General features: G+C 40.5%; 1 protein-coding gene across 1 annotated transcript in view; it reads left to right on the top strand.

The window, feature by feature from the left end:
* Nucleotides 1-25,414, top strand: part of ANKFN1 (ankyrin repeat and fibronectin type III domain containing 1) — a 287,775-nt gene that overhangs the window by 156,492 nt on the left and 105,869 nt on the right. Inside the window, 4 exon segments of the mRNA XM_033091652.1 lie at nucleotides 927-1,128; nucleotides 3,882-4,092; nucleotides 16,774-16,968; nucleotides 18,721-18,834. Of these exon segments, the coding sequence (XP_032947543.1) occupies nucleotides 927-1,128; nucleotides 3,882-4,092; nucleotides 16,774-16,968; nucleotides 18,721-18,834 (722 nt within the window).

Raw genomic sequence — 25,414 nt, 5'->3', positions numbered from 1 at the left:
TCTAGAGAGACCTGGATCCAGTGCACCAGAGGCTACACCAGGGGTGGAGACATTTTGCACATAACTGCCTGGACCAGTTGTTTCATTCATGCATTTGTTCATCCAGTACACGTGTGCCTGGCTATGGCCAGGCAGCCATAGCTTTGCTAGCATCGATACTTCAATAGCAGTACCCAACTTAATGGTGGATGGCTTTTGAAATGGCATGGCTAATCTCCTGGAAACTTACTTTGGGTATGATATTGGGACCTGTTTAGAGATTTGTGGAACAGCAGTCAACTAATACTTAGAAAATGCCAATAGTGAGTGCCCTGGAGGGCACTGTCTGGAGTATTGGATGCACAGGGATGTGCCCATGGGTATAAATTCCCTCTGGGAATTTCTCTGAGCACTGGGTAGGGTAGTTCACCAAATCTCAGAACACAGGCACTATTTAACACCTCGAGAGGGGGGGATCTGCAGGGAAAAACCACATTCTCTTATATACCCAACAGAGGGCAGCATCTAGAAGGAGGTAAGTAGGAAAATACCAATTACATATACCCAAGAGGAAATGAACAGACTCCCTGGTTATAGAATTGAGACGCTTCCTCCCAGTGAGATAGAGATCAAAAGACTGAGTAGAGGCTCATGTCATATATACTCGTATGTTTGTATGTAAATGTATATGTTAATATAGTAAATGGAAGTTGTCATTTCATTTCTGCCACTAATTGGCTATGTGGCTATAAACAAGCTGCTTCCTTTCCCTGGGTTTCAGCTTTCTCATCTATTACATGAAAAAGCTGGATCCGATGAGTTCTCGGGTCCCTTCCAGCTATAATATTTTATTGGGATTCCAGATGGTTACTGGAGATGATAAAATTTTGTGTCAACTTAAAAATTTGTTGTGTTAATGCTACAATATCAGATTTTCCTCCTCTTAGGAACTGCTGTGTGAAAATGACCCAACAAATGCAGAATTTACATCTTTGTCAGTCAAAAAAACATAGCGCTCCATCCTCTCCCAATGCTGCCAAACGCCTGTACAGGAACCTCTCCGAGAAACTGAAGGGGAGCCACTCTTCGTTTGATGAGGCCTATTTTAGAACAAGAACTGACCGGCTGAGTCTCAGAAAGACCTCGGTGGTAATAAAACTTTTTTTATTCTTATCTCGGTTTGATTTGTGCAGTTGTGTTTGGATTCAGAGAGATTCTCAGAAGATTGACATTCACGTCAGAACCTGACATTTGTAATTTTATAAATGCGGAAGTCAGGATAGACAGGGACTGCACATACCTATGTTGTTGTCAGCTGAAGTATGAGTGATTGTGAGATTTTGTCTTAATTTCTTTCCCTTTCTTTTCCCTTAGTTTTTCTTTCTCTAATAGATCAAAAAAAAACACACACACACACAATAGTTTGACAAATATGGAATATGACATTAAATAGGCTTTCTGAGAGCTCCAGTGTTCATTCATATACTGAATGAATAATTAACAATATTTTATTTGTTTATAATGTGTGCCCCATATGCTTTCCGAAGTCGTTCAAGACAGAATCCAAGCCCAAAATACATATATATACTCGTATTATACAATGGGAAATAAATAAAGAGATAGAGATAGAAATAAAGGGAGGAAGCAAGTGAGAAAGGGAGAAAGAGAAGGAAAAGGGAGGGAAGGAAGAAGAAAGGAAGGGAGAAAGGGAGAAGAGAGGAGGAGAAGGAAGGTAGGGGAAGGGTCAGAGGGAGGAAAAATCAAAAAAAAGAAACAATGGGTATAGAAAGAAAAATAAACATACCCAAACCTCGGCAAATATAGTATCTAAAATTTATCATTACATTTATCTGAGTTCCTAGTCAAAACAGAAAGGGAAACATAATTGGTTATAGCACACCATTAGCTGATAGCTGAAAGTATATCAGTCTATAAGGAGAAATGAATATTTTTCTGTTACTAAGTCCTCTGGCCTTTATAAGATGTCATAATAAATTATGTAATGGAGAATTAAGAATGGCAGTGATGATGTTACAAACATTCTCTTATAATGGTTTCTTATATTGGCCCTCAGAACACGCTGAGGGCATAATATTAACATGTTCAGTAAGGGTATTTCTCCAGGGAGTAATGGCACCATTTGTTTGAGCTTAAAACAGAAATGAACCCAGCCTTTTCAGATAGAAGCATGCTAGAGTTTGCCAATAAAAGCATGGAGGAGGAAATGACTTAAGAGTGAGAGCAAATATGGCACAAGAAAAATTAGACATACTAAGAATCACAAACAAATACACAACTGTGGACAGGACAGCATTTTAACTTTGCACTCATTTGTTTTCAAATTTATTTTCTCATTTCCAACTCATCTTCTGGGAGGGCTTGGTTGTTGCTGAGTTATGGCCTAAGTATCAGAGGCTCTTCAGTTTGGCAGATTGTCGACAAAACACTTTTCCACTCGGCAAATTGTCCTGTAGCAGAGAGAGCTGCATACCAGAATAACTCTATTCCCTGGGTACCGATTGTCAAAACAAGCATTTGCATAATGGCTTTGTATTTTCTCCAAATTTAAAATTGTGTGTTACGTACTCAGCTAAGACAACCTGCAGCCTTTGATAGGGAAAATCTATTTTTGATGAGACTAAAAATAAAATCCTGCCAACCTAAATAATTGGTCACTGAAGACCTTCCATATTTTAATCAGGTGATTCCTATGCTAAGTCAGGACCAGTGGCATTTCAACATTTTTAAAGACCAAGAAACTTTTGGAGAAGACACCAGATAGATGTGTAAATAATGTATGTGTTGCTCTTCTCCCATGAAATATGTGTTTGAGAGAATTCCACAACTTTTCTCCTTTGTTTACTGTTAATCCTCTGAATGAACTTTTCAAAGGAACCATATTCTCTTTCTGGGTATTATCTTTATGAATATTCAACTTTTGGTCCTTCATGGCCCCCAAACAATCTGCCACCTAGCCCTCCTTGGACACGACCTCTTGAGCCCCTCACCTGAGGGCTTAGAAACGTCAGCTGTTCAGTAGTCAGGGCTCTGGGCTGAGAAAGAGTAGAGGTTAGCACAAAGGAGTCTATAAGTTGGGGAGTCAGCCTGCAGGTGGTGTGGAGCTATTAGAGATTTGTAAATAGGGAAGTGACGCATAACGCACATTTTAGAAAGATCACTCTCGTCTCAGTATGGAGTATGGGCTGGAGGAGGCTAAGACTAGCACCTGGCAGGTCATTGCCATGGTCCAGGCAAGGAGGAATGATAGTGGTCTGAGCAATAGTAGAGATGTGGGGATCCAAAGCGGGGATGAGTATGAGACAGAGAAAGTGTACTCTCAATTCCAAGCCAGTCACAATTTAAACTACCCATGCTATGTTATCTCTGGCAGCATTTCCCAAATTGTGTTCTGTAGAACATTATTCCAAGGGTAGTTAAAAGAAATGCAATTTAAAATGGGTTCTATGAACAAATATTTGAAACAGGTCATATTTCCCATCTATTGGAGAGTCACAACTACGTGTTAAAATGATTAAAGACCCTGAGAGGTCTTCGACTAAAGTAATGCAGTTACTTAGCTTAATCCAATGCTTACCAACTTTATTTGACCGCATACTACTTTCTCCATAGAACACCTCTGATTGAACAGTATTCCGTGAACACTGGTGTGAGAAAAGCTGATGTTTGCTCTTATCTATAGACTAGCCATGCTCTCCTGTATTGTCTCGATGCATCTAAATGTACATATCTGTTCAGTGTCCGTCAGAAGTGATGGAACGAGGGTCCAGCACAGTGTTTACTTTGGAGACCTTGGGATAAACTATAGTTGTACCACCTATCAGTGGGAATGCAAAGACATACTAGTCTATGCACTGTGCTAACCTGCTTTTGTGCTTCTCCAGAACTTCCAGGGCAATGAAGCCATGTTTGAGGCGGTGGAACAGCAGGACATGGACGCTGTTCAGATCCTCCTGTGTCAGTACACAGCAGAAGAGCTCGATCTCAACACGCCGAACAGTGAGGGGTTGACGCCTCTGGATATTGCCATCATGACCAACAATGTACCCATTGCCCGGATCCTTCTGAGGACGGGGGCCAGAGAAAGTCCACACTGTAAGTAAACCTAAGAACAGAAACGTGTAGTATTTAGGCTGGACTCCAGCTTTATGTCACCGACATAGCCATAGCTGACCTGTGGAGCATGAATGGTCGACTAAGCACAGGCTCTGAAATCCTTGACATGTTTTTATGGGCTTTCATGCAAATAGTGATCGTGCTTATCATTCTAAACGTTAAGTTACATTCTAAATAGAACAGACTGAATGGTATTGAAAAGGAACCTCAAAGGAACATCCTTCTAAGAATGTAACCCAATGTAAATTACTCCAAGTGAGGCTATCAAATAGGAAGTGTACAGAGAAAAAGACAAGTAGGTGTGTGTTAGTGTCTTTGTGTCCATCGTCGATATAATGCCTTCATTCATTCACTCACTCATTCAACAAACACTGAGGACAGTACACTGTTCTGGTTACTAAGAATGCAATGGTGAGCAAGACGAAATCCCTATTCTCATAGAACTTATATACTACTGGGGGGAACTTCCAATAAGCAAGTAAATAAAATATAAACTCAAATAGTGATAAACACCATGAAGAAAATGAACGAGTGGCTGGAGATTGGTGGAATAGGAACTATTTTAAATAGGGTTGAGCAAGAAAAGCCTTTTTGATGGGATGACATTTGAGCCCAGTCCTAGACATCAAGGAATGAGACACAAGAAGATACGGGGTCCAATTCTCGGCAGAGTGAACATCAGATAGAAGGGTGCTGAGCAGGCAGGAATGATAAGGCCATATTTGAAGAACAAAAAGGGCAGTGTGGCCAAAGCAAATGGACCAAGGGAGATTGATCACTGAGGAAGAAGTCACCAGGACCTGATCATTCAGGATCCGGCAGGCCAGTAAGATGTTTCACTTTTATTGTAAGTGTGATGGGGAGACAGTGGAGCAATTTAAGCAGGTGAATGACATACTCTGCTTTACATGTTAAAAGATAACTACAGTGCTCTGTGGAGAATAGACAGTGGTGGGGCAATTGTGATATTGGGAAGACCAGTTAGGAGTCTATTTTAGTGGTCCAGAAGACAGATGCCAGTTCCTTGGACTAACTTGGCAGTGACACTGGTGGTGAATAAGGGTAGAATTCTGGATATATTTCAGATGATGAAAGCAAAAGCATTTTGGCAATGTGTAAAACACTCTAAGAACTTAAGACCTCATTGTTTTTTTATAAGATCAGCTTTATTGAGATATAATTCACGTACCGTACAATTCACCCACTTAACGTGTACAATTCAATGGTCTTTAGTATATGCTCAGAATTGTGAAACTATCACCACAATTTTAGACCACGGTCATCACTGCAAAGGAAGCCCCATACCCGTTAGCTATCACGCCAACCTCCCCACTGCTTCCAACCCTGGGCAACCACTCATCTATTTTCTGTTCCGATATATTTGCCTATTCTGGACATTTCGTATCAATGGAATCATATCATAGATGGCCTTTTGTGAATGGCTTCTTTCTGGGTGTATTTTGAAGTATACACCCGAAGGGGCTGATGGCAAACCCCGCCCAGGACGGGATGGGATAAAATCACACAAGCCTTACCCTGTGCCTGGCACTATTCTGGGCATTCTACATGTAGTCACTCCTTTAATCCTCACAGCGACATTCTGAGGTAGGCACTCACATTCCCCATGGTGCAAACTCTTTGACCCAATGACCACAATGGCTCTGAGCCACAGTTTTTATGTTTCCGAAAAGAAAAAAGTAAACTCATCAAACTGTTAGTTTCACTAATACTGATTCACTTACTTCCAAGTGCTGAGACCCAGAAAGCTGAAAGAGAAGCAAGCAAGTATATAATTAGAGGTCACATCTCTGCTCCTAAATTTCAGAAAGCCCCAACCGCCCAAAGACTAGGTACAGAGGCGGATCCTTGTATCAGCGAACTCTGTATTTTAAAAATGCTAAGCTCACCACATCCATGTCAAAGAGAGTGAGGATTTGGGTTTCAGCAGGATTGGGACTCTTCGGTAAGAGCTCCATCATCAAAGTGCCGCTTCTTTTCCGTGGAACTGGAGGATGAGCAGGGATGGGCAAATCGGGATGGAAGACATCAAAAAGGCTGATTTGCTACCTCCCAATTTATGTTGCAATGAGGTCTGTCCCAGAGATCCAGTGAGAGAGCAGTGGAGAATCAGAGGTTCTGAACACAGAGAATGCAGACTGAGCTCCATTCTATAGGAACAAGGAGACCATTCATCCAGATGTTGCCTGCACTGAGCTGGATGAAACACTAGTCCTACTTACCTGAGCGGCTACAAAGAATTCTCCATTTTCTGTGAAACCAGTAAGACTCCCAATTTCCCCAAGCCCCTTTGTGTATAATTAAATCTCCATAAAAGAACCCAAGTACTAAATATCTAGTTAAACTAAAAGCAAATTTGTGCAAAGGATCCCTGGATTTTCTCATTCTTTTTAAGATGATAACCACAATTATCCTCATAAAATTGTAAAGGAGAGTGAGAGATAAATCCACGTTTTAGCCTCTGGAAAATATGACATCTAAGTCACCTTGGCCACCCAACAAGTCAAAGAGATAGTACCGTGTATAGACTCCCACGTGTGTCTCCACATATATTATCTCCAGTTTTCATACTAGCCTTTCAGGATGGTCTTATTTACTCTATTTCAAAGAAGAATTTTTTATTCTGAGAGGCGAAGTGACTGACCAAAGGTCACACGTCTTAGCAAATTAATAGGGATGCCAAGAACTCAAGCCCAAGTTTGTGGAACACCAATGCCTCTGGGATCCTTCTGTGCAAACTTACTGCCTTTCCAAACAACCAACATGGAGGTCAGTGTCCACTGGGCCCTGCATCTTTCCCTTTGTGTTGCTTGCTAAAATCCTATGCTGTATTTCTTTATTCTGTCCTATGCACTAAGGTGTCATTCCTGTTGGAGAGAGGCAGGACAGAAGAACACAATCTGCTTTCAGGGATTTTTAATTCACTTTATATATCAAGTACAAAAGAAAAACAATTGCCTGTGTGTATGAGTATGAGCCAGCTCATGAGAAAAACCACAGTCTGCCGGCCAGAACCAGATAACCAAACACCTGCTACAAATTGTTCCCCAGAAACTGCAGAGGCAGAGTATAAGAGAAAAAAAAAAAATGAGGTCTTAAGTTCTTAGAGTGTTTTACACATTGCAAAAACGCTTTTGCTTTCATCATCTCATTTGATCCTCACAACTGGCTCGTGAAACGGGAGTTAAGTTTCCTCATTTGAGGAAACTGGAATAAGAAAAGTCAAATAATTCACCCAATGCTACAAAGCGAATAAGTGGTGGAGGAATGATTTGAACCTAGATCTTCCATGTTAAATTCTTTGGTATTTGTGGAAAAACATCAACACACTATCACACCATAAATGTTCGACTCCTTCCTTCTCTGACTCTCCATCTTTTCCTTTTCTGCTACCTGTCAAATATTTCAAAGCCAAGTTCAGGGTTTCTAACAGGGTTCATTTTCTGTCTTCCCTTCCCCTACTGTTTCCTTCTAAATACTAGCCCAATACTCTTGCCATTATGCCAACCAAAGATCCCAACACAACTCAGAAGAACGTCCTCTGTAATTCTCCCCATTTCATAATGGGAATCACAAAGACACAAATGAGTTTAGGGACTAAACTCCTAAGCCGTTGGTCAGACCTGCCTTCCAGTCTTTAGCCCCTGACTCAGAACTACATACTTTCTAGACACGGCTTGACATTGAACCATGTACATTTCCTTATTCATGAAGTGGCCACCCAAACTTGTACACTGCCCCAAAGTTAAATATATATAGAACTCCAACCTGCCTATTAGATGCACCTACTGTCTTTATTCAGCGACTGTTTTTCTGTTCCTCCCACCTTTCAGCAAGCAGCCCAAAGTAACACTCATTCCTTCTAGAAGAAAACATCGGTCATTATTAAAGTAGAATCCCAAGTACCTCCTCTCAGACCTGTGCGCGGAGCTCAGGACACAGGCACAGAATCGGAAAGGACTGGCCTTAGGAAAGCTAATGTACAGAGGCGCCTCAGGACGCCTGGGGGCTATGCCTTTGTTTCATCCATTCAGTATCCCAGGCACCATGACTCATGCCCAATTAAACAGCTGCTATCTGAGAAAGACAGGTCACCATATGGGAAAGTCCCCAGTCATAAACCCCTCCCTTCTGACTAGCTCATATCCTGCCCCCCCCCCCACCTCAAGTCACAGTGCAACAGTCTCCAGCAGGAATTTGCTGAATCATCAATGAGGTCCTTTTGCCTTTCTGAGGCTACTATTTATTTGGCATCATTTAGGCTCTGTAAACAGTAACCATAAAGGAGCTAGTTCTTGTTGGATAATGACCATGTGCAAACATGGTCACTCACATCGATTTTTGTCTCGTCTTTTGAGGCCAGTACCTGGAACATAGTAGGTGCTCAGAAATTTTCAGTTGTAATTTTAAGCCCTGTCTTAAACTGCTGGGAATTGCAGGTATCGCATTTTAGCACATATACATACATAATGTGTGTGTGTGTGTGTGTGTGTGTGTGTGTGAGTGTGTGTGTGTGCGTGCAGTGCACACACACTGTATGGAAAGAAAACCTTTAAATCTTCCAGTAATTTATACTTTGGGGTACCTTCTGTTGTGTTGCTGTTGTTATCGTCCAGGTGCTATTGCAGAACTTGGTTGTAGACATAGCCTGCTTGTTTTCGTTTTTACACTGTTTAATAACATAGAGGTAAGAATGGTGGAATGCGCCTCGCTTTTAGTCTTTCTGCCCTTCCCTCCAGACCTTTTCCTCTCCGTCTGCATTTTTTTTGCGAACTCCTCTCTCACTTTCTCTCGGATACAACCTATGGAACTGGGAAATGTCGCCCAGAATTAGTTATGTTCAGGTACTTCATAAAATGCAATTGCAGAGTAACTGTCACCAACAGGCCCCACTGTTACAATTTTGGCAGACTTGTCAGGATGCACCTCCAGTTTCTGCAGTAGTCGGGGGATCATGTTGGTGCTGGGACTGGTTCAGGGCACGTCTAAGAGGTGTGACTATAAACTAATGAGGCTGGCTTTATGTAAACAAACACACCAGAAAGTCTACAATCCAAACGAATGTTATCCTTTAACATGGTCCTCATGGGAGACCCCACACTTGCTCCAACAGTGCTGCCATTGCTCTAAACACTTTTGGATTTGTCCTCAGAGCCAGTTTATGAGAAAATCTGACTCGTTGCTTAGAGTCACACCTGATTTTTGTTCCAAAACAGCATTGCCCACCGTCATCACCCTCCATGTTCACCAGACTTGATTTAGAGAGGTTTCCTGAAATCAAATCCACCCTCAAAGGACAAAGATTTGCAACCGTTAAGAATATGTGAAGAACAAGCCTTAGACACATCTCTAGAATGAGTCCCCAGATATTTTTATCGGCTTCATTAAAATGAGACTACAAATCGTCACCCTAACTTCCAAATCTGTTCTTCAAAGCTCATCTCATACTGCTCACCCCTCACTCACGATGTGCCAGCCCCACCAGCCTCTGTTCCATCCCTTCAGTGTGCCACACTGAAAGCCTTCGTATTTGCTGGTTCCTATGCTGGGATGCCTGAGTGCTTTAAGTCTTATCATCACATGGCCAGCTCCTTAATATTTCAGCTCAAATGTCACATCTTCAACAGAGGCTTTCTCTGGCCACCAAGTCCAAAGGCTAAAGTCACTTTAATGTTAATTTACTTGGATCACATCACTTGACTTTAGTTTTCTGCATAGCACTTATTACGATATATTTTCTCAATGTTTTTATTTGCTTATTTTCTGTCTCCCCTGCGTTAGAATGTAAATTCCACACAAGCAGAACGAGTCAGTCTCATTCATCACCAAATCCCTAACAAATAGCAGACACTCCATAAATGTGTGCAGTTGAATTGAATGAATCCCAAGGCTGCTACTTTTTAAGGGTATGAATGAGTTATTTATTTTGAAGGGAATGATTTTATTAACTATCAAGTAAATTGATCTTTTTTTATGTTTCCAAATAATTATTGAGACATCAAGTGGCCTACGTTACAGTCACCTGCTCTTCAAGAGTTGATAATTGTCTTTTCATTCTTTGGTTTTTTTTTTCAATATTCATGTAATGCTGAATACATTCTCCTTGTCAAAACTGAAACATTATAGATAAAGTTAGAAGGCACCTTTGATAGCCCACCCAACACACGTGTGTGCACACGCACACAACTCACCATCTAGGTTCCCATCCCTGAATTCCCGCAACAACCATCCAATCCTCTTAAGGCTCGTTTGATCCTTGATCTAGAAGAGCCAGTTCCAGCCTTACTCGCAGTGACTGTTGACAAGACACTTGTGTTCCTTCCTGCATGGGCCTCTCCATAGTGCTGCTCCCTGACGTGGCAACTAGCTTCCCCCAGCAAATGACTGGAGTGGGAGGAGGAGAGAGAGAGAGAAAGGGAGGACCAACCCAGCTGGAAGCAACAGTGTCTTTTATAACCTAATCTCAAAAATGACATTTTATCATTTTTCCTGAATCTTGTTGATCATGCAGACCAACCTTGGAACAGTTAGGAGGGTGTAAATACCAGGAGACAGAGATCACTGGGGCCCTCTTGGAAGCTGGATATCCCACTACCTATCTAGGATTGTTGAGAATTAAATGTAATAATAGTTTTAAAACATTTTCCTGGCGTATTATAAATGGTCAAAACAAAATATAGCCAGTATAACTCTCAAAAACAAAATAAAACAACCCAAGAGTTTCTAGTAAAGAATTTAAATATTTTATCCATCTGTCATATAGTTTGTGTTATGAAAATGCTGCCCAATACAGCACTTTTTAAAGTTTGTAGAATTTTATGTTCTAAAACTACACTGTCTAACATGGGAGCCACTTACTAGCCACATATGACTATTGAGTACTTGAAATGTATCCAGTCCAAAAGGTGTTCTAAATGCAAAATTTTCAAGGCTTAAGTGATGAGAGAGAGAAAAAGAGAAAGAGAGAGACACCCTCCTCTGATTCTCATTAATAATTTTATATTGATCACACGTTGAAATAATATTTTGGATCTATTGAGTTAGCAAGTATAATATTAAAATTAATTTTACCTGTTTATTTGCTTTTTAATGTCACTGCTAGGAAATTTAAAATAATGTGACTCACACTATATTTTTATCAGTACTGAAAAATTCGAGAAGATGTGGTTATCTTATTTCATAGTTAAGCTCCCTATGACATCATTCGGTAATCTGCTTTGTATATCCTAAATAAGTTCTTCCAGTGTTTTGTGTGTTTGTTTTAGAGAAAATGTCCATTTGCCCCTTGGAGTTTGGGAGACCTGGACAGTAAGCCCCTCTCTGTGTCAGAGGCTCTGACTTCTTAAAGAACCACAACTCCAACCTAAACGGTATAGTATGGAGTTTGCGAATCATATTCTGATGGAAAGTAGCAGAAAAAAAACACTCCAGAGCCCCATGTCCAGAGTGTAATGAGTTCTAGGAGAAGAAAGTTACACGGTAATTAAAATGAAAACTTTAATCTCCAAATCTCTAAAACGCTTTTGGAACCACAAGTCTCAAAGTCCTTGGGAAAACCTGAAAATAAGTGAAGCCAAAGTGAATTTTGAGTCCTGAACCTTAGCTTAGCAAGACAGGTAAATTAAAACTTATGGTTTGAATTTTCTGGTGTAAAAAAATGTTTGAATTAAAAAACATTTAATTATTGGAATACCTCTATATTATTTCAACATTCATACCTGAAAACAAGTCAGTTGTGAGGTTGTTAGAAGGTTGTCACTTATGATCGGCAAAGATAAATTTTATTAACTGCTATTCTTGGTTGCCCAGAGGATATTGGCTTACAATGCAAGGTTTATACCTAAGTGACCTTGTTTTCTCCTTTGAAATAACAGATAGGGTTGAAATTGACACCATTTAGTATATAACGTTTCTGAATGGTAGCTGGAGAAGAAAATTTTCATCTGGGGCAAAGATTTTTTTTAATGGAAGAATATGGAGCAATTTTATAAAAACAAGTAATTTTGTGTGCCTATAAAAAATATAACACAGATCATTGGGTGTAATAACAGTACAAACCTCCAATAATTGAAAGCCTTCTCTGCAAAGATTATCACTAACTTACCACAACTTGTGACACAGCTGCTGCTATTATTATGCCACTGTCAGGGATGAGAGACCCTTGGGCTCAAGATGGCGGCAGCGTAACTGGTTAGGGTCATATATTCACAAGGGGCAGTGCTTGCTTTATAGGACCTCAAAGCCCTTTCACCACCTTACCTCCATTTTAGAAATAACAGGAAAGCAGATTTCAGCTCAGGGTAAGGAAACTCTTTACAATTAAATTAAACTCTTTAAAGTTAAAATTAAAAGTGAAATGGACGAAGCCACCTTGGTGAGTTCCCCTCATGGAAGAACTCATACAGGGCCAAGGGTTCTAAAGGAAAAGGCGCCTAAGGCTGGTTTGAAGGATCCTTCAACCTGAGATGAAACGCTTGTCTTAGTGCCTTGTTTTTCTCATCAATAGAACAAGGAAAATGCTAATAACAATAGAAAGTTATTGCTAAATTACAAAATGGAATATCATTAGTCATGGGTAAATGTATTCATTTTTTTCAAGCGAGCCAAATGAATTGTTCCCTAAAAGACTCAATTAAAAAAAATAAAATCAGTTTACATTTTTACCCTCATTATATTTCCAATCTTTTAAGCAATTGTCAACGGGGCCCAAATTCACCAATTGAAGGGCAAAGGTGAAATTGAGAAATAGGCAAGTAAGTAGTTGGTGATCTGTAGGTTAGATGCTGATGGTGAAGAAAATCCACTCAGTCTGATCTTTATTTATCTCAGGATTTAAACAGTAACCGTAATTGTATTCTTTGAACACCAAGTGCCCGCCCCTCCCCATACTCCCACCCTCTAGTTAATTAGCTGGGCAGGTCTCATAACAAATATCCACTCAGAAACACTGGGTGGTAGAAATGATGTTGATAATTAAACACCACAATAGCATGGAGCCTATTTCAGGAGCTGCCGAGTGGTCTTGCCCCAGCCCGACTGCTCACCACATACTCACAGACCCTCTATTGTGCTGGCTGTGACTGCACAGACCGATCGTTGCTTGGCAGGAGAAGGGATCAACTGCAATAAGAGAGAAAAGACCAAACCTTGCAAACAGATCCAGGAGTTCTGCACTCAAGGGGGAAATATCCAGAGGGTGGAAGTGAAAGGGGAATGGATCCAAGAATCAGAGAAGGAAAATCTATCATAAAATAGACATAGCCTTTCTGGTTTCTATGTCCAACCAACCAAAATGAGTTCACCAGTCTCGTGTCAAATATAGATAGCAATTAGAAAACGGCAATGTATAAATAGTAGATTAATTTGCATCCCATTTGGTTTAGAAGAAGTTTACTGAGTTTAAGGAAATCTTGATAATCATCCCACCTTCCTGGGTCTCAGTTTCTTCATGTTAAAATAAGGGGGTTGAAAACATTCTTATCCTGGGGTGGCAAAAATAGGAACAGGGGTCCCAGAGGGGTCAAAAAGCCTAATCTATCACACCATTACTCAAGATAAAGCTATACAGTCTAATATAATGATCATTTTTACCTGCTTTTGTTTAAAATATATTAACCCGGTTTGTTAGGTTGATTATCTCATTCTGAACAGATGCTTCTATTGGCAGTTATATAGGTCATTAATAATAGGGAGAAAATGATTAATTTATAAGTCAGCTGATTTGGTAGTCAATAAAGAAAATCTTTCAAAAGAGAGTGTTTTATTAAGCTATTAAAAAATCCATAGGAAAAAAAAATAATAAAAAGTTTGCTTGGTGAAATGGCTGGAAACCACTGGCTCCGTCACTGCCTCTCCAACTCATGCATGGAATTACCTCTAACAGAGGCAAGTGAGTATATTCCCAAGGGCACCTAGGGACTTAGCCTGGAAAAAAAAAAAAAAAGGAATCATTTCTCTTGAAAAGTTTCCCTTTAAAAAAAAAAAAAATCTTCAGTTTTGGGGGGAATTTTCCATTCTCCTCTGTAATAGAAGTGTTCATTTTAATTCCTAAATAATGTGTTTTCACCATTATCTTCTTGGAAAATGTGATGCTCCAGGGAGATGCATATATTCATTCTGTGGCTTCAGAGATGTCCACTGCACCCCACCAACACCACCGCCATGTTCTGCTGTGTTCTAGGTACCCCAGTTTGAGAAGTACAGGGATCCATATGACCTTGGAAAACTTACCTGGCTGTAAAATTCTACTGATCCTCCTTGTTAGTCTATGAAGAGGCACAATGCTTTATCTTGAAGATGTAGAATCCCATCACCCACTACAAGTCAAACGGCATCAAGTCTGCAGCCTAGGAGGCAAGGGAAAGTGTAGGAACAAAACGTGCTGTGCTAGAGAAAGAAGGAAAAATTTCAAGGGGAGCCAAGCATAGCTCACGAGAAGCTGTCCATCTGAAATGCCACCTGGAATTCACACCAGTAATAACTGTTGTGGATATAAAAATTAATAGGGGGGATTTCATAGTATTAGAAAAATTTATTTTTATAAATCGTGTGTCTATCACCCAAGTGTTGACGCATGCATGCAATTCAAACATCAGGCTTACAATAAAAAGCTCACTGAATGACTTAGCAAGGACAATTCCCCCATTTTCTCTATAATTTGGAGTGGAAGGGGGGCGGAGTGGGGAGAGGGTGCAGTTACTGGGTCAATTAATCAACCTGAAAACTGTGACACAAACTCTGACGCCTAACCTATGTCTAAAAATACACAAATGTATACGAATTTGTTTTAAACTGTCAATGCCTATATTTAGGACCGTCCCTGCAAGGCTATAATGAGACTGTGTTTGCGGGCTTCAGTCAGAGCAGACTCTACCATTAATCTGAAGTTAGTTAAATTAACAGCATTTAGCACTGACTTGTCAATCTCACTGCTCCAGGAAATTGCACCTTGAGGCTACTAATATGGCCAATTTTTCCACTGGAGTAGGCACCCGCGTGTGTGTATGTGTATTTTTTTTCTCCAGAACCTCCGTGTTCATACACCATCATTTCTTCCCTACGTCCACAGCACTTATGTTATCATTTATTCTGGCCTCCTTTAGCCTTCCCGGGGGATTCTGCCTAGTGTAGCTGCTCAGTGAAAGAGGTTTTTAGCTTTATATTTATTTGTTTATTTTTCTGTCATGGCTCATGACTGAGGCTTTAAAAAAAAAGTGTGACAGTATTTAGAGTACATGATTGACTGCTACAGCAACATTCGTTAACCGTGACAAATCTGCAGCAAGACACAGTCCTGAGTGTTCTACACAGCAACTCTCAGAAGAAAGAAGAAAGAAAGAAAGAAAGAGAAAGAAAGACTGAACTAATTTTTCATTGACCTCATCTGTAAATAAATTGAGACTGATGGTGAGCAGGAGCAATAATAAATTAGCATCCATTTCCTGCAATTAATGCCAACATGCCTACGAACACAGAGAATATGAATATATAACCACCTAATTTCCATTTCAAAATGCACCTAACCCATTTTCACTTGAGTTATCTTCATAGTCTTTTCCCCCTTCACTAGAAGAATGAAATGGTTGGATTTCTTTCCCACCCACCAGGGGGAAATGTCGTTTTGGTCACAGAGTGTCCAATGCCTCACGGACAGAGCCACAGAACTTGATTCTGATCTGTAGCATTATTGGACCCCCTACCACATGCCCACGCCACAGCTGTCTTCCCCGGTTTATGGCCAACCAGAAAGGGCTCCTCTGAAGTGACCAAGTGACTGCCTCAGCGGGCCCTCATGTGCCTACGAGCCACCACAAGAACCAGCCTCCCAGCCTGACCCAGATGTGAGCCAGCCAATCATTGACATACAAGTTCACTCACACGAGGGTGAGTCAGGTAAACGACGTGATGCAAATCAAATAAAGACTAGCATGCAGTGAGTAAAGGAGAAACATTCTCGGCAAGAGAAGCTCGTAGGACTTGCTCTCTCGGGCATGGGTATCTCCAGAGACCATTCCTGCAATCAGACCGCGGTCAGAGACCAACGTCTGATCACGCTCAGGTCATCCAGGCATCAGAACTCACTAGCTTTGCTGTAGCAGCAGTAGAATATTATATTAGCAATAAATAAATTGACTACTACTAACAGAATTATGCCACTAAGACACCCATATAAAAAGGTCTTTATGTCTATGAGCTATCACAGAAAGTGATAAGAGCAGAAGGTTTGAATCAGGTTCTACCAAAAAAAAAATAGTAACTTTGGCAGAATGCAGCTTGTCTCATTGATGACTATTGCTAGGGACTATTGCATGGAAACAAATGTGTGCAATCTGGATTAGAAGTGGTCCTCATGGGTTCTTGATAGGTAGTGGGATTCTAATTAACTGTGCTGAGCAGCTATGCGTGGTGCGTGTGACAGAGGGCCAGAAGCCATGGGAATGTCTGAATTTGAGAGATTTACCATTTAACCTAGTTGTAAATGTCACTAATTAGACCTTATCATAACAAGATGTTAATAACCAATGTAGATCCCACTTTCACCAGGCATTGTTTTAAAACTCACAGTAAATTCTCAGATATCTTGCCAGTAACGTAGCATTTCCTCAGAAGGACAAAGGAATCACCCCATTTGTTTCCCTTCAGTTGTCAGCCTGGAAAGCCGAGCAATGCACCTCAACACACTGGTGCAGGAAGCCCAGGAGAAGGTGAGTGAACTGTCTGCTCAGGTGGAGAATGAAGGATTCAGTCTGGACAACACAGAGAAAGAGAAACAGCTGAAAGCTTGGGAGTGGAGATATCGACTCTACAGACGCATGAAAACGGGCTTCGAACATGCCAGTGAGTATAAGCAGAGGACTTCTACATTTAACTAAACCAAACCTGGGTTTGAGACAGCCAGGCCTTCTTTTACTGACTTTTTGTAACTACAGGGTCATGGATGGCCGTTGTCAGCCTGTTTGGAGCAAGGGCTCTGGGAAGCTGTAAAAGGACCTTTTGTCTTGCTTGATTTTCTGGCTCCTGATAGGTCCTCTGGCCACAGCCATGAGGCTTCAGTGCTGCTGGCCTCTCTCCACCACGTCACACTCATCTAGCACTTTCCACCCGCGATGCCCTAATGCCTAATGACCTGGACGGTCTGATGCCCTAAGTGGCTATATTTTGGGATGTGGAGGTGGAAAAATATTTTGTTTGCCTATTTGTCCAGTTTCTGCTTCAAGCTCAAGTTTAAGTTGTTTTCAACTCTCTACTGCATTTTTTATGTAGTGCTTATATGAACTGACCTTCAGTTAATACAGGCTACAGAGGACAGTCAACCCATGAATTATGCTTTTGTCTGCACTTCCATTCTCTTTACGAATTCTTTTTGTTAGTTTAAGAAAGCCTTGTGTCTAGATAATACTGGCACTGGAAGGTACTACTTAGTGCTGCCTCTGATATAAAAAAATATATAAAATTTAAACACTTGTGAAATATTAAACTTTTATTCCAAAAGGTGATCTTCTTTAAACAACAAAAAATTAGAAATATATTAAAAATTTAAATATAAGGGTAAGGACAGTTTATTAGTTTGGAACCTAAGTTGTGATAAAGACCAAAACCAGTGAAAAATCTTGTTTTCTGAAGTAGTACTGTATGCTAAGTACCAAAACTAGGCCTGATCCTTTCTCTTGAAGCAAATAACTTAAGAAACATTAATAAAAGATTGCTTTTAATATTAACAATCTCTTCAGCAATGCTGATGCATGTTTGCTTTTTTAAAAAACAAGACATTCAACAATTGTTTTACTAAATCCATTTGCTAGTGTGCTTCATTCAGGGCAGATTAATACTAGAAGTCATATTTTTAGATTTGATGCCACTTTGCGGGGGGGTAATTTGCTAAATTACATAACACCTTCTGGGTGTTAAGGAATACCTAAAACCATCGGAAATCTCTTAAAACCTGAGGTTAGTGGACATGACATTTGCTCAGGAACTCTTTCTTAGAAAAATACTAGTTGGTGTAATAGAAGGCAGCATGGGAGAAAGGTGGGTTCACATCCCCTACTGGGAAGAGCCGAGAATCGGGCTTCCAAAGCCATGGGCGTACATCCTAGCTGTCTTCACTGTGTCCTTGAACGAGTAATTTGGCTTCTTTGGGCTGCAGCTTCCTCCACCTGAAAGAAGGGATGTTGTTACTTGTCCTTTCTACCCAACAGGGTTGTAAAAAGTCTCCAGTGAATTGATTTACATCAAAGTACTTTATGAAATGTAATGGTCTCCACCTACAAAGTTGGTCCCTGCTAACACTTTCTGCCTCCTCTTCATTGGTCCAGCCAATCTCTTATTGTGTTTCCCGAATACTTTGGGAAGGCTTAACTGGTATTATGTACCCCTTCAGAAGACGTTCTGAGGATCAAATCAGACCAAGATGGCAACAAATAAAGACCATTGAGACTTCTAATGAAAATGTTCAAAAGCAAAAGCTATTAGGCTCTACAAACAAATGTTTCCACAGTGTGTGTTTCAGGGGACCCTTTGAAGAGGCAGAAACATTGTTTGAAAAGGATTTGCTGTGTTAAGATCCTTGTGTTTTTCCTTCTGTCCCAGGAGCCCCTGAGGTGCCGACCAATGTCTGTCTCGTGGTAGCCAGCAACACATCACTCACTGTCAGCTTTCAAGAGCCTCTCAGTGTCAACGCAGCTGTAGTAACCAGATATAAAGGTACTGGACTCCAGATAGGTTTTCACTGCTCCTTCTTAAAGAACAATCCATGGTTTGGGGATCAGTTGTGCATTTTGTGTGTTTGGTTTCCTGCTGGTAGGCTGTGTTTTTCATCCCATGTGCTTTTGGAGTTGAGCTATTTCTACAGGCACTCACGTGCAGAACCATAAGGTGACTGAGAGTAAGTCACAGCAAAGATGGAACCACAAGATCACGCTGTCATTCCAAGCCCCTCAATTATTGTTATTAATACTATTCCAATCCTGTTTGCAGAGGGCCTGCTCTGTGCATAGGATAGGGTTGGGAGCAGGACTGAGTAATACACACCGAAGAATCAGCCTGGATCTAAGGAGCTTACAGCCTGGGATGTGGAACATACTGAATGGGGGGGGCGAGGGGGCATACACATTGATAGTTGTAATGGCAGGTAACTAGTGTTGAGGATTTTAAAAAAGCCAACAACAGGCAAAGTGCATTGGAGGTCTAAAAAGAAAGAGGGATGGGAAAATGATAGGCTCAGAAAGACCCCAGGGTGGAGGTGGCATTTGGGTCTGGCATTCAAGGAAGGCTAGGATTTGAACCAGAAGATAAAGTAAACTCCAAGTGGAGAGAACAGTGAGCACAGATATAAAAGCCAGAACATGCCGGGGGGACAAGTAAAGGGGAATAGGGAACATGTTGAAGATACAGAAAAGAACATGGCTCCAGGAGAGGGGATGGTTCGTGACAGGGGCCAGTGAAATGTAAGAATACAGAGTGCAACTGGGGTTAGGAGGTGAAGGTGGGACGAAGCTTGAAATCAAGATGAAAGATTTTAGACTTTTTGATGTACTCCCTAGACAATTGAATAAGGACAAGATCAGAGAACTGAAAGATTTAAGTGACAATACAATGTATGAAGTATTGGAAGATATGTGGATTTAGAATAAGGCTATGAATTAGGAAGCTATTCAGGAAGGAGGTCATGAAATCCTGACCCAGCTGCTATAGCAGCAACAGGAAAGGAGAAAGAGCTCAGAGGAGAAAGATATGCTAGAGATGTTATGATGATAACAAGCCAAGGCTTACATAGTGCCTACTATGTGCCAGACACTATTTAAAGCCTTTATATGTATTAACTCTGTTTAATCTTTACAATAACCCTACGAGGTAAGTACTGTTATGATTCCCACTTTACAGATGAGAAAACTGAGGCAGTGAGGTTAAGAAACTTGCCTAAAGGCCCATAGGAGAGCCAGAAGTATCCCATTCTGTTGACTCCTGAAAGTGGTGGACAAAAAAGAAAGAAATCTATTCCCGATTGATGAGGACGTAGGGAAATACCACAAATAGTTCTACAACCCGATAAAGCTCTCCACGTGTGTTCCAAGATGCCAGGTCCCAAGGCAGAATGTCTGTGCTCAGGTCACTGCTGCCTCTTTGGGCCACAGAAATGGCCAAGTAGTGTATCTGCTTCCTTTCTCCTTCCCAGGGCCTTTCCCCAGGAGAGCCTCCTATGTCTGCAAACATTACTCTGCCCACCCGTTGTAGCTTTCTCAGGTTTTTCCAGATAAGTCCACTCTCTATTTATAATACTGAATTGGTTATCATTTAGGGTTTTCTGTATTATTCGAAAAGAAGGCAGCCTGAGGGTACTAGAAACAACATATAAATGTAGCCATCCAGAATGACGGCCTGTAGCCGTCCTTGGAAACAGTTCTGACACTTTCTCTTGGTTGTCTCCTCCGCCAAGACCTCCTGAAATTCCGAGCAAGTGTTTTCAGGCAGGGTCAGACATGGGCATTTTCCTCTCTTTCTACCTCTCTTCCGCTCGGGCTTGTGATGAAGGGTTTTATCCATGCTGTCCAACTTGACATTTTCTTCATACATTTGGTTAGTTAGCTAGCAGGAGCTAATTTATCCAGACTGTCAGCTATTTAATACTTGGCTACAATGACAGAAAATTCTATCAGCATTCACATATTAATAAGTCTCATCTCAAGAGACTAGCATTTGGGTGGGGTTGAAATGAAAGGTCACAAATGGGTTCTATTAGTGACTGGAGGAGATTAATTAAACATTATAAATCGAATTGTCTGTTGCATTATGGAGTAGGTTTCCTTGTGTTAATTTATAAGGTCATAAATTGAGTCCTTAACCTGACCACGCTCAAGCGTTATTTAAAACAACTGGCAGCCTACTGTACTCAGAGACAGAAGGACCATTTTTAAATCAGGGTTGAAGTAATTATTTAATCATGGAAATATTAACAAAATTACCCTGAGACAAGGCGAATTATTTTGTTTGCTGTTAAAAAGAGGAAGAAACGATTGAGAAATCCACAGAATGAAATGGCAATTATCTATTTGGTTAGAGGGAAGGCTTAACCCTGCAGTATTTAGGGTTTGGCAAAAACATCTCACACTGCTCTCTAGAATTTCTGGGTTCAGCAAAACCTCAAGCCTATTTTGACAAGTGGATGTTTTCTCCCTTCGTGTTTAAGTTGGTGTTTGAAAGAAAATCTGAATCCTCTGTTTCTCACTTGTTTACACCCAACTCAGAAACATACTGGGGTTTTTTTTTTAAGAGTTTGTTGATATGTAGAAATCTTTTTAAGAGCATCTCTTTATAAGCCTTCTTCAGGCCCGGGGGCCATGCACCAGGCCGATCACCATCACAACTTGAACATGAAAGGTGTCAATTTCAGCTTAAAACCCAGGAAACAGTTTTGAGTGAGACTCACTGGATTTTTCTGGCTGCAGCTTCTCCGAAAGCAGGAGAATGGGGCTAAGAGAGCCACTGTCTGTTTCTAGGTGTTTTCCCCATTCATTCAAAGAGCCCTTGCATTTTGTGGTCCCATCTCACCAATTTTCATAGTTTACAGAGCAAAACCAGAGTTATTTCAGATGCTTTGATGCTTTGGACAATTGCCAGAACTTCGACCTGTGTTCTCCTCACTGCCTTGGGTAACCTGCCTGATGCTGTCATTTGCAGAACATATGTCATTTCTCTGCAGGCCCACAGCAGAAAACATTTTGAAAAGTGATTTTGCCGCTTTTTGCAGGGTTTGGGGTGGATAGGAGGGTACCCTATAATAGGTGTATTATGGCATCTGTTTGCCATCCACAGGATGAATTATATTGTACTGTTTAAAAAAGCAGGCCTTGGAGCAGTCGCACTTTGGGGTTTGTCAATTATGAGACGCTACAGTAGGGGATCCAGTGCGTGTGGGCAGCACCCTGGTTTAGAAGATGCCCTTCTCTACCTCTTTTCCCACCTTGTTCCCTAACTGGTTAGAAACTGCCGCCCTAATTCCTCTCTACTAAGGCTTGTAATAGCAAATTGTTTAACTGCCTGTTACTTGATGGCATTTTTTTAAACAATTAAAAAGCATTCCTCCTTGTCGAGGTTGCCAGGACCTTTCGGGAGCTCGTGGTGTATCTGCTCCTGCACAGACCAGGTGGTTGCTTCTACCAACCACCACCTCCAGTCTCTTTCTCAGTAGGAGAGGAAGCCAAAGAATTCCAGGGTGATGCCCGGTAGCACTGCAGCTTCTCGGAGGAAGAGTCTACCACTTGCACATTAAAACCCTCAGGGCTGATCGTTTATAATGACAGTGTAAACTTGATCGTGACTCGATCACTTGGGTCATCTTTTCACAAGAGTTAAGGAAAACCTGATTTCATGGTTTTCCTTGGGTGCACATTGTTTAGTAATTTAAATTATTTTTATACCCTCTTTGATTTTTTTTCCTCCTATACCTTGTAGTTAGAAAGATATGTCTACCAAGAAAAATGCATTGCATTAGAGAATATAATTATTTTCTATGTTCAATTAATTGAACAATTAATCTGATCATAAGCATGAGGTGACTACCCTCAGTACCAGATTGAAGTGATATAATTCCATGAAGCAGAAAGATTTATAACGTTATTTATCTTGTTTGGGCAGGAGTAAAGTCAAAAGTTTGCAGATGAGAGCAACTACTAGGAGAGGCAGAAGAGGTTATGTCCAGAGGACATGAAACTCAGTGGGTTAACATTTTTGCTTGCGAGTGAAAACGTGGAAGTGAGTTGAGTGACTAAATGTATGATGGGTATAAAGAGCAGGGCCCGTGAAAGTGAGAGAACGGCAACGCTACTCAAGAATCATTTCTTCTAAGCTGCACCAGCCTGTATCCTCAGTCCTCGGGATCTCCCCTAGTTGCTGAGTTGTCAGGATCCAGCCAGTTGACTCTCCAACCATCTTGTAAACCACCTTAAAACCTTGCTCCAATAAGATATGTTGTAAAGCTTGGCTTTTTTGCATTTTCTTTATTTAGAGAAAAAAATTAACCCTCAAACAATACATTACAGGGTTATTTTATGTAAGAGAAAAAGTCAAGCTTTACCCTTCCTCAATGTCATATCCCACCACCAAGTTAATCTCTGAGTTTAATGTCCTTATACTTACAAATCGTTTCTTGATGCACGTACACGTGTGTCTACACAGAGATGGGCAGTTTTGTTTGTGTACTCTAATATAAATATCATCACACTATTGGTCTAATCCTACAACTAGAGTTTTTTCTACTCAACAATGCACCATTTACATCATGTACATCTTTCCATGTCAGTGTGTTTGATCTTTATTCTTTTTAATAGTTGTATAGTATTCTTATTCTCTAGATAGAGTGCCATAATTTATTTAATCATTTTCCTATTCATGGACATAGGGTGTTTCACTTTTGTTTCCTACTGTATAATGTTGCATCCTTACATAGGCATACCTTGGGGATATTACAAGTTCGGTTCCAGACCACTGCAATAAAGCAAATTCACAATAAAGCACGTCATGCAAATTTTTTTGGTCTCCAGTGCATATATAAGTTATGTTTACACTATACTGTAGTCTATTAAGTGTTTATAGAATTAGGTCTAAAAATCAATGTAATATCTTAATTTTTTTTTTTTGACATTGCTCTTGGTAACATTTTTTTTTTTTTGGTTAAGTCTTGTGATTGTATTTTGTTTCATTATTAATTTTTTTTAATTTATTGGGGTGACAATTGTTAGTAAAATTACATAGATTTCAGGTGTACAATTCTGTATCACATCATCTATAAATTACATTGTGTGTTCACCACCCGGAGTCAGTTCTCCTTCCATCACCATATATTTGATCCCCCTTACCCTCACCTTCAACTCCCTAACCCCCTTGCCCTCTGGTTGTAATATCTTAATTTAAAAATACTGTATTGCTAAAAAAAAAAAAATGCTAACCATCATCTGAGCCTTCAGTGAGTCATAATCTTTTTGCTGGTGAGGGGTTTGCCTTGATGTTGATGGCTGCTGACTGATCAGGGTGGTGGTTGCGTAAGGGGTGGCACTTTCTCAAAATAAGACAACATGAAGTTTGCCACATCGATTGACTTTTCTTTCATGAGTGATTTCTCTGTAGCACGTGATGCTGTTTAATAGCATTTTACCCACACTAGAACTTCTTTCAGAATTGGAGTCAACCCTCTCAAACCCTGCCACTGCTTTATCAACTAAGTTTATGTAATATTCTAAATTTTTTGTTGTCATTTCAACAGTCTTCACAGCGTCTTCACCAGGAGTAGATTCTACCTCAAAAAACTACTTTCTTTGCTCATCCATAAGAAGTAACTCCTCATCAGTTAAAGTTTTAGCAGGAAAGTGCAGCAATTCAGTCACATCTTCAGGCTCCACTTCTAATTCTAGTTCTCTTGCTATTTCCACCACATCTGCAGTTACTTCCTCCACTGAAGTCTTGAACCCCTCAAAGTCATCCATGAGGGTTGGAATCAACTTCTCCCAAACTCCTGTTAATGTTGGTATTTTGACTTCTTCCCATGAATCACTGATGTTCTTAATGGCATCTAGAATGGAGAATCCTTCCCAGAAGGTTTTCGATTTATTTTGCTCAGATCCATCAGAATAATCACTGTCTATGGCAGCAATAGCCTTACAAACTGTATTTCTTAAATAACAAGACTTGAAAGTCGAAGTTACTTCCTTGGTCCATGGGCTTCTGTGAATGGATGCTGTGTTCGCAAGCATGAAAATAACATCAATCTCGTTGTCCATCTCCATCAGAGCTCTTGGGTGACCAGGTGCATTGTTAATAAGCAGTAATATTTTGAATAAAATCTTTTATTCTGAGTAGTAGATCTCAACAGTGGGCTTAAAATCTCCAGTAAACCATGTTTGTAAACATATGTGCTATCATCCAAGCTTTGTTATTCCATTTATAGGGAATAGCATTTATAGGCAGAATAAATTTAGCGTAAGTTTTTGGGGCCCTAGGATTTTTGGAATGTAAATGAGCATTGGCTTCAACTTAAAGTCACCAGCTGCATTAGCCCCTGACAAGAGTGTCAGCCTGTCCTTTGAAGCTTTGAAGCCAGGCATTGACTTCTCCTCTCTAGCTGTGAAAGTCCTAAATGGCATCTTTTCCTAATATGAAGCTGTTTTGTCTACATCGAAAATCTGTTGTTTAGTGTAGCCACCTTCATAAATTATCTTAGCTAGATCTTCTGGAGAACTTGTTTCAGCTGCTTTATCAGCACTTACTGCTTCACCTTACACTTTTATGTTAT

Source organism: Rhinolophus ferrumequinum, chromosome 21 (assembly GCF_004115265.2).
Source record: "Rhinolophus ferrumequinum isolate MPI-CBG mRhiFer1 chromosome 21, mRhiFer1_v1.p, whole genome shotgun sequence".
Classification (NCBI taxonomy): domain Eukaryota; kingdom Metazoa; phylum Chordata; class Mammalia; order Chiroptera; family Rhinolophidae; genus Rhinolophus; species Rhinolophus ferrumequinum.
The sequence above is the reverse complement of the archived record's forward strand: the minus strand, read 5'-3'. Positions and strand labels throughout refer to the sequence as shown.